Raw genomic sequence first — 9,665 nt, 5'->3', positions numbered from 1 at the left:
TGTTTTGATCTTAATTGTGGAAAAAATATATAACTTTTACCCAAAGGGACTGCACTGAATTCACAAGGATCTTATTATTGATTAGTTGTCAATATGTGTTTATAGTTGTTAATTAGCATAATATATTAGTAATCGTTAGGCTATGTATCGTTATAAACTAGTTATTATCATGTAAGATCATTATTATTTATTGTTTATCATAATTGTCTTTGTGTAAGTGATGATTGATATTATGGTTGTTGTTTCGTTTATCATTATTATGATTGTCTTTATGTTATTTATGTTTAATATGATTGTCTTTGTGTTATTGTGGCGCCATCAGGCGTGGCTTGTGTCGAGGACATCTCGGGGAGGCTGTTGAGCACCAGACGAGCCGCGCGCTCCTTTGTTCACATGGTGAATGTACGAGCATCGTTGACGGGAAGCTAAGCTAATGGCTGCTAACCAGCCCCCAGACCTCTCCACGCCGACGTTGCATGCTAAGCTAACTCCAACGCAAAATCTCTGCACTGATCCCGCGCCACCATGCGCAGCGTCGCCGCGGCAACAACGCGATACTGCGCCGCGTGGACGCGCAGCAGGCGGACAGTTTTCTGCTCAAAAGTTGCTCCATTTTCTAAAGTTGGTAGGGCAATCAATTGAGTCAGATAACATAATTTAAATATTAAGGTGTACAACCTTTAGCTACAGCCAACAAGTTATATAATAGTCTCCTTGCACAAGAATGCCCATATAATGTAATCATTAAAGATGTCGCCACTGTGTCCTCCGGCTGACTGAGAGATGCTACAGACGGTAGACCTACAGGAGAAGAGAAGGAGACCAGGGTAGGCATAACGGGGGTGAGGAGGAGGCCCAGCTAGCAAGAAGACCCAGGTAGGACCGAGAAGCCCCGCAGAGACCAGCCCCGAGCAGACGGCCCCTTGTCCCGCCTGGTCTAGGGAGCCCGGGAGAGGAGGGGGTGGTGGGAGAGTAGGAGAGGAGGGGAGGGCGGTGGGAGGGACTAGCGCAGAGGGGGAGTTGGTTGGGAGGAGGAGGAGGCGGCACGGCGCTCTTTCTCCGCTCTGCTCCTCGTCTTTGTCTCAGTCTTTGTTCAGCCATGCCGAGCCTGCTGGTGCTAGCGGGGATCATGGAGAAAAGCGGCGGCGGCTACGGCGCGGATCTGGCCGCCGGTTACGGGAGCGACGCGTCGGCTCTGCTGGTTCCGCCCGACGAAGAGGAGGAGGAGGACGAATCGCGGCGGGCGCTGCGGGTCGCGCTGGGCCAGCTGTCCCTGCTGGGTCTCGGGGAGGGCGAGGGGGACGGAGGAGCCCCCAACCCCGGGCTCCAGGACCGGAGCAACAACAACAATAACCTGGCGGGTCTGCTGCTGCCCGGGAAGGGGAAGCTAAGCGCCCTGTACGACAGCCCGCCCTCCCCCGTCGGGGACAGCAACAAGGGACGGGGCTGCAACATCACGGAATGCGTGCCGGTGCCCAGCTCTGAACATGTGGCCGAGATAGTGGGGCGGCAAGGTAAGGTCTCCCCGGTCCCCCGGAGCTCCAGTCTGCTAAAGTTACTGCACAGATAGGATGGTGTGTGGTGGTGTTTAAGTGGTTGAGGGCTGTGTGTGTGTTATAGGGCTAAGGTGTGTGTTAGTGGTGGTGTTATTGTGTGTGAGAGTCTGGTGTTATTGACAAAGAAAAGGGAGTGGTGGTCCCCCCCCCCCCAACACACACACACACACACACACACACACACACACACACACACACACACACACACCCTCTGCTACACTATTCCAGCTTCATGTGCGTCCCTAACATAGGGATAGATGGTTATTTACTGATCGACTCCGATTTGATTAATACATTTAAATTTTAGAGAACCCCCCTCATTATCCCACATCCACGCCATCAATGTCAGCTCCCAGACGCACGCGACCACTGCTTCCTTTGTCGTCTGAAACGCGCGAGACAGAAACACAACGTGCTGCTGAGACGGAACGTCTCGTATTCCTTCTGTTCTATTTCTATTGGTTTCATCATATTTATATTGTGCTTCTATTGTTTTCCATCATATTTATCTAAGGATATCATATTTATTTGTTTTTTATCATATTTATATTGGATTTTATAAAAAATGTATTGGTTGTTATCCTATGTCTCTTGTTTTAATCACATCACATAGATAGACGTGTTTTATATAAAAAATATTAAAATCTATTGTTTGTGAATGAGCTAAAGGGGCTCTCGTTTATAAAACCTGAACTTTTAAAAAGATCTGACTCAGCTACTATAAACTTTCTTTATTCCATCTGTTTATCCTGTATATATAGACAGTACAGGAAACACTATACTATATATACTATATGTTTTATATACACTGCATATATAATATAGTCAATTATATACACACTGTATATACTATAAATTAAAATGATCACGTGAACAATACAGTATATACTGTATGCACTGTATACTGTATACAGTGTACAAATTATTCTATACTCTGTACATTCAAATTATTATGGCACATTCACTGTTGGAATTGTATTGCATACATATATAATACCGTAGATATTAGTTTTTTACGCTTCCACAAATGGCAGACAGACGCACACACACCAAATCAGACACACATGGTAGACTTGGCCATACACACCCACACACTGTCGGTGTGTATGGCGTGTGTGTGGTACGACGGTGTGGCGTGTATATGCGTGTGACGGTGTGCTGTATGTACATAACGGTGTGTGCTGTGTGTATGTGTGCATATCAATGTAGGTGTGCATGTTTGTGTGAAAGTTTGCTAAATGGATATAAATGCGTGTGTGTGTGTGATGATGAGCTGTTTGCTAAGAAGTGCCTGTAAATGTGTTTGTGTAACGTGTGCTATGTGCATATTTGTATATGAATATATCTGTGTCTGGTTGCTGTGTGGGTGTGTCCGTAACGGTGTGCATATGTGTACCTCGATCTATATGTGTGGGTGAGTGTAACACTGTGTGTATAAAAGCGTGTTTGTGTAACGGTGTGCATGTGTGTATTTAGCTCTTTATCTGTGTGGCTGAGTGTAACAGTGTCTTTATACATGTGGGTGAGTTGAACCCTGTGTATATAAACGTGTGTGTGTGTGTGTGTGTAACCGTGTGCCGTGTGCTCTTCAGGTTGCAAGATCAAAGCTCTGCGAGCCAAGACCAACACCTACATCAAGACGCCGGTGCGCGGCGAGGAGCCCGTGTTCCTCATCACGGGCCGCAAGGAGGACGTGGCGCTGGCCCGGCGCGAGATCATCTCGGCGGCGGAGCACTTCTCCATGCTGCGCGCCTCCCGCAACAAGCTGGGCATCTCCTTCAGCGGGTCCCCGCCGGCGCCGCTGCCGGGCCACACCACCATCCAGGTGAGGGTGCCCTACCGCGTGGTGGGCCTGGTGGTGGGGCCCAAGGGCTCCACCATCAAGCGCATCCAGCAGCAGACGTGCACCTACATCGTGACGCCGAGCCGGGACCGCGACCCCGTGTTCGAGATCACCGGCTCGCCGGGCAACGCCGAGCGCGCCCGCGAGGAGATCGAGGCCCACATCGCCTTCCGCACCGGCGGCCTGCACGACCACAACAACGAGAACGACTGTCTGGGCGGCGGGGGGGGGGACGGGGGCGGCAGCCCCGTGCTGGAGAGCCGGCTGCAGCAGGTGTGGGGGGGGCTGGCGGCCGGGCGGAAGCCCCTCGCCAGCAGCTACCGGCAGAACTTCCCGGACGGCGTGGCGGGCGAGAAGAGCGGCTCCTTTCTCGGGGTCGGGGACGGGGTCCAGAGCTGGGCGGAGCCCGACAAGCAGGTGGCCTTCTTCCCCCAGCAGCGCTCCAAGAGCTTCGGCGGCCTGCCCCCTCTGGCCCGGCTGTCCCCCGGCCTGGGCGCGGGCCACGCCCACGCGCGGCGGGCCCACAGCGAGCCCAACACCACCGGGGGGGGGTTCCCCGGGAGGATGGTGGCGCCGGACTCCCCGCCGGCCGGCATGCGGGACTGCATGACGTGCTTTGAGAGCAAGGTGACGGCGGCGCTGGTGCCCTGCGGCCACAACCTCTTCTGCATGGAGTGCGCCGTGCGCATCTGTGAGCGCAGCCAGCCCGAGTGCCCGGTGTGCCACAGCCTGGTGACGCAAGCCATCCGCATCTTCTCTTAAAGACACTCACTTCCTGTTTCCTGTTCCGCTCCTCCTCTTCTTCTTCTTCTTCTTCTTCTGGTGCATCGCCTGCTCATCCTTCTTTACGTTCTTTTCAAAACTTTTCTTTTCGTTGTTTTTCACTAAATCTCCAAACGACCAAGCAGATATTTTAGAACTGCTTGATTTACTAAAAACATATAAGAAATATTTTTTAGTTTTTCTTTTATATATATAAATATGCATATATATTTTATAAAGGTTTTGTTTATACAAGAAGTATAGTACCTTGCTTTTTCTGTTTTTTATAACTACTGCTGTTTTCATTCAGGAAAGTACAGTAGTGTAATTTTATTCTTGAAATATTTTATCTTATCATCAAGTGGTTTTATACGAGAGGCAATGTGTTATTAGAACCAATTTAAAAATAAGATTTATGGCACCTTAGAATCATCTCCATCTAAATAGGATTTTCAATCATATGTTTCAACTTACGATGGTCAACGTAAGACATTTATCGAAAGTTTTCTTTGAATTATTTCCAAATGTACGTTTATTATTAGTTTCAAAGTCTGAAGGATGGTTCGGCCGTGGGACTGTCCTGGCGATATTTATGGTAGGAAACAAGATATTTAGGTACTGTTTGACAAAGTGACGTGTGAAGGTTTCACTTTCTTTAGGCAGGAATTTGTGAAGTCAGTCAAGGAGTCAAACACTTATCTTGAGTCCTCGTTGGTTCTGAGAGTCTGTCGGACCGAACGCATATGCGGCGTGGAGCAGGTGTTCTAACTCTACCCCCCCGCCCCCCTGTCCCTCTTCATAGCGACCCACAATGCACTGCGTCTGCGCTTGGGGTGTATTGTTGCAGTGTATTGTTGGGGGCCAGCCGTGGCGTGGGGCCCAGTAGGGGCCTGCGGGGGCCCGACACGGTCGTCATGACGATTAGGGAAATGGCCCCCGCCAGGTGGGGCCCGTCCCTTGCCCCCTTTTCTCTCGGAACACTCAGCAGACGCCAGACTCATTCAGTAACGCCACTTTTATCTTTCAACATTAAAGAGTCACAGCGTCGGATCAAACAGAAACAGTTCACGAACCAAACGTAACACCTGTACGTACGCACACACACACACACACACACACACACACACACACACACACACACACACACACACACACACACACACACACACACACACACACACACACACACACACACACACACACACACACTGTGTGGCACTAGTGTCCCTAAGAAAATCAGGGGCCAGCCTTGGGATTCCTCAAAGAGCTCCGAAAATTGTAATTGAAAGGAAAGCATAGGATTCCCATCAAGGCTGAAAGACCTTTCCCAGTCATACACACAACACAGATACACACATACGACAACACACTCTCTGAAAGACATTTCACAGTCCTACACCCAACACAGATACGCACATACTAAAACACACACACTCACGTAAACATACAGACACGCTTACACAAATACATGTCTTAGGTTGTTCTTATTTTATGAATCATTTTTATATAAACAGATCCATTTCAAAACTGAGACCTGCGCATGCAAACATCATCGTTACCTATGCGATATAAATAAACCGCATATACAATTGAACAAACAATACATATAAATTACACAACGACACATTGCCACGGTAGCTGAACTGTTTCTGCCTTAATTCTTAGTTTCTCCAAAAAAAAATATGAACATTATTAAAGAAAGGGTAGCTTCCTACAGCCTTGTGAGTAAAAGAATGTGAACAAAATTAAACACTTTACGTGACATGTAAAGGAAAGCACCTTATTGAAAGAATATAGATTTCCATGAAACCAAACTGACCATCGATGGTGAATATTTTAGCTCCCCTACCTCTTGTGTTACAATTGTTGTTCCCCGGTGTAGGGCTAGAGGGCGCTGTCTTTGATCTGACATCCTAGTGTTTTCCTAAGGCGAGATAGGTTCCTTATTGTAAGCAACCGTAATGGCCACGGGAGGCCCACGATAGGCAGACTCATTGTTTCCATTTATATTTTGCAATGCATTTCATAAACACATCCCCTGAGACACTTGATAGCAAAAAAATATGAGAACATAGTACTATGTAAATGGTTAATCTTACTCAAAATATTTAAATAAGAAACATATTAAAATAGTCTATGAAAAGCAAAGAACCCAGTATAAAGATACATGTTGTATTCCATTGAACAGCCTGATGCTCACTACTGACCTCGCGGCCCGTAGCCCAGTGGTAGACTCCTGTGGAGGGTGAAACAGCAATAATATGGTCAGACTCTGCAAAAGAGTACAATTTGGTCTTACTTTGAAACTAAAACGACGACATTGACTGTATCTTGTTCTCCAGCCTCACAGGGGGGACACACACTTTTGAGTTTTATACTTTTTGAGGCTGCATGTCAATGGAATATCGCTCGTTGTGTCCTGAACATGGGAACCAACCCACTGTCTTCGTGAGTTCCTCCCGCACTGGGGTTCTCTGTGATCCCAGGTGTCGACGTTCAATTGCAGGGGTTATGTTGCCAGGGCTCAAAACAAAGATTGGACAAATATAAAACTTGTTAATAGAGGAACCTTAGTGAAGATATAACTCTAATCCGGATGCAGAGGGATCTAGCCAATAAGCAACGCGTTCTAGCCCACCAAGTGGTTTGTTTGACCACCGAAAAATACAGAATAGAAATGAATCTCAGACACAGCCAACTGTTACCCTTTTAGATGATTCCCTCCTTGTTAAATGAGCAAATTAGAGGAAGCCTTATTGCATTATGAATCACATACTTGTGTGTACAAAACTTCTATTTGCGGTCACAACATAGGCTGTGAAGGCCCCCGTAGCTGGTGGTTAAATAGATCAGCAGCAACAGTCGTTTCCTGGTGGTTCAGTAGATCGACAGCAACCGTACCATTTTCTGGTTGTTGATGATCTGAGTTTTGGAGTTTGCTCTCCCATTGGAGAGGCTTCACCTTCTGTTCGGTTCCCTTTCATTACTTTGTATTTACTTCAGTAGAAATAGAAATGTACGCTCGAGAAAACATATCAACTTCTTTCTTTCCTCTTTCTTTTTCTAAATATTGACAATGTTGAGTTTTTTGGGATTTAATGGAACTAGACTTCATGCTATCATTGTTTTTTTAAAAAGAAAAGGTGGAATGTAACCAAAGAACAAGAAAAACACCTTTCTGAACAGAGGACATGTGTTTATTTATAGTTAGACAATGCTATGGCAACCATGATTTACTGTATCGGGATGTTTGAAATAATACTAATTTAGCACTTATAAAGACGACGACTTGCTGCCCTGTGAAAGACAAAATGTAATGACTTCATACCAGAACACTCGCTGAGATGTCGGAGACACATCTGATCCAGGGGTGTCCTCTTTAACGCCAGTGTTTGCAGGGGCCTCGTGTTTTCAGGGGTCCCCAAGCTTCCGTGGTTAATGAGTATGACTTTGTTTGGGAGACACAACTGCTATGTTTAAGGCCATCTCCGGAGGCACTACCGCTATTCTTAAGTTAAAAATGCATGATAGTAAAACATAGAAATGTCAGTTTTAATACAAATAATACCTGTTAGGAATACAACAACCTGATCCGTGTGTATAAAAGCTTTAAGTCCTGAAACTGGATGAAGGTTGAAATCTACATATTTACCTTGTAGTTTGACTGACTGATATTCAAAAGTGAAATTATGATTCTTATAAACCATTAAAGTATAAGGTTCATTTATTCAACTCCCCTAGTATAAGACCCACTTCCATATAGAGACCTTGGGAGAGCACAGTATGGTTCATTCATTTCATCTTAGTGTTATTTACAACGTTGTATTAAGATTACATGAATAGTAATGATAGAAACTGTTGGTGTTTTTCTTCTCTTTATAGAAAAAGCTCGTTATGCATTTATGTAAAATCCCTTCGTAAGCAGTGATAGGAATCCCTAATTCAATCAATGCACTTAAGCAATTTGACCGAGCGTCGAAATCCTTGCATTTGAATGTAAAGAGATCTCTGCTTCACGCACTTCTTCTGCTTTTTGTTACATTATCAGTGAGCTTTAACGTGATTGTTTTGTTTATTTAATTATTTTTTTATTGTTGATGAATTGAAGTTGAAGAATTTTGAGGTTTTAGCATATATTTCAGTTCTTCCACGTACATTTATAGATAACTGAAACTAATAAAAAAAAAAGAACATATTACAGTTTTTTCAAATCTATTTTGCTAACATGGGTTATGGTTTCATAGAAAGCAGAGGAAAAGTCAGTATCTGGATGTTATTTATGAAAACAAAACATATTTATGAGTAATCTTGAGACATTTGTTTTTTAATTAAAAGTACAAGAAGTTAATATATTTCTAAACACAGGAAGGCCAGTTTCTACTTATAAATATGAAAAGTTTAGAAGTTTTTTATTTATGAAAGTTTCCCATCTACATGAGATAAATAAAGTTAAGTGATGTGGCGTCTCCACAACTTCATACAAGCATTCTGTCGAATACCGGCGCACTTGAAATGGTGTTAAGGACAGAAAATCATAGGATGGTTTTTAGGATTGGATTTATTTTGTGCCTGGATATGCATTTTTCCTGCTTCAGTAGATCGGATTTGCTGTTGCCCCCCCATGTTACCAACCCTTTGCTCTTAATCTGAACTGACTTCGACTTTTCTTTTAGAACAACATGTTCACATGTGGAGAGATCTCACTCAGTCTTAGAATAGCAACAAGAGTGGAACGAGCTTCAAGAGGAGGATCCAAGCCTTAATAAGAAAGCTTCCCGCTCCGGTGATAACATACACGATGGCCGACACACCGCACTGTTTAGTTAGTCTACAACTACACTCAGATACACCTCTTCAGTCATAGCCGTACTAGTTTGCATGCATGTTGTCTGGTCATGTAGAAAGGGGCGACCAGGCTTGGTGTTGTGGGTTTGACAACGCCGGGTCTTTTGGACCTCTGTAGGTTTCCGTAGTTTAATCCTCTTTGGACCCCAAGTGGGAGCCCCCCCACCCCCGACAGCCTCTTGGCCTGGTTATACCTGCAGGCCCTGGTGTAGTTCCACCTCCAGATCCTGGTTTGGTCTACCAGCACTGAGGGTGGGTTTGCACTACCAGTATCCCCCCGACGGACACCAGTGGTAATAATAAAAGGGTGATGTGATTCGGAGGCTCCCGTCTTGCCAAGAGGCCAACCCAGTAGGACTTCATATTCTCTGATAGTGGTCTGGTAGTGGTCTGGTAGTGTTGTTAGTGTGATAGTTTCTGCTCTGTGGTTACGGTTAGGATGGAAACATGTTCCCAGTCCCTCCAGGGCAGCTACTCATAGCACATGGTTTCTGTGAATTACATTTTTCTGGAACATTTTTATTATTAATGATTATTATTGTAACTGCGCCATATTAGTTTGTTTTATTTGTTATTTTTCGAAGATTCAAGATGTATTGTAAATGTTTCTAATAAAACTACATTCGAATAATCCAATGTATTTTTTTTTTTGTCCTGCA

The 9,665-nt window shown here is 45.1% G+C and overlaps 1 protein-coding gene across 1 annotated transcript; it reads left to right on the top strand.

The window, feature by feature from the left end:
- The first annotated feature begins 1,005 nt into the window (after window positions 1–1,005).
- On the top strand, window positions 1,006–9,637 carry mex3a (mex-3 RNA binding family member A). Its single transcript, XM_030369832.1, has 2 exons — window positions 1,006–1,514; window positions 3,149–9,637. Exons 1-2 carry the CDS (start codon window positions 1,100–1,102, stop codon window positions 4,159–4,161), a joined length of 1,428 nt encoding a protein of 475 aa, XP_030225692.1. The 5' UTR covers window positions 1,006–1,099; the 3' UTR covers window positions 4,162–9,637.
- Window positions 9,638–9,665: the final 28 nt, after the last annotated feature.

This window comes from Gadus morhua, chromosome 11, assembly GCF_902167405.1.
Source record: "Gadus morhua chromosome 11, gadMor3.0, whole genome shotgun sequence".
NCBI classification, from domain to species: Eukaryota; Metazoa; Chordata; class Actinopteri; order Gadiformes; family Gadidae; genus Gadus; species Gadus morhua.
Note: the sequence above shows the minus strand (reverse complement) of the source record. Positions and strands in the feature narration are given on the sequence as shown.

Coding starts and splice junctions, on each gene's coding strand:
- mex3a (XM_030369832.1), top strand. CDS start 1,100: ATGCCGAGCCTGCTGGTGCTAGCGGGGATCATGGAGAAAAGCGGCGGC. Junction 1,515..3,148: donor CGAGATAGTGGGGCGGCAAG/GTAAGGTCTCCC, acceptor TGTGCTCTTCAG/GTTGCAAGATCAAAGCTCTG.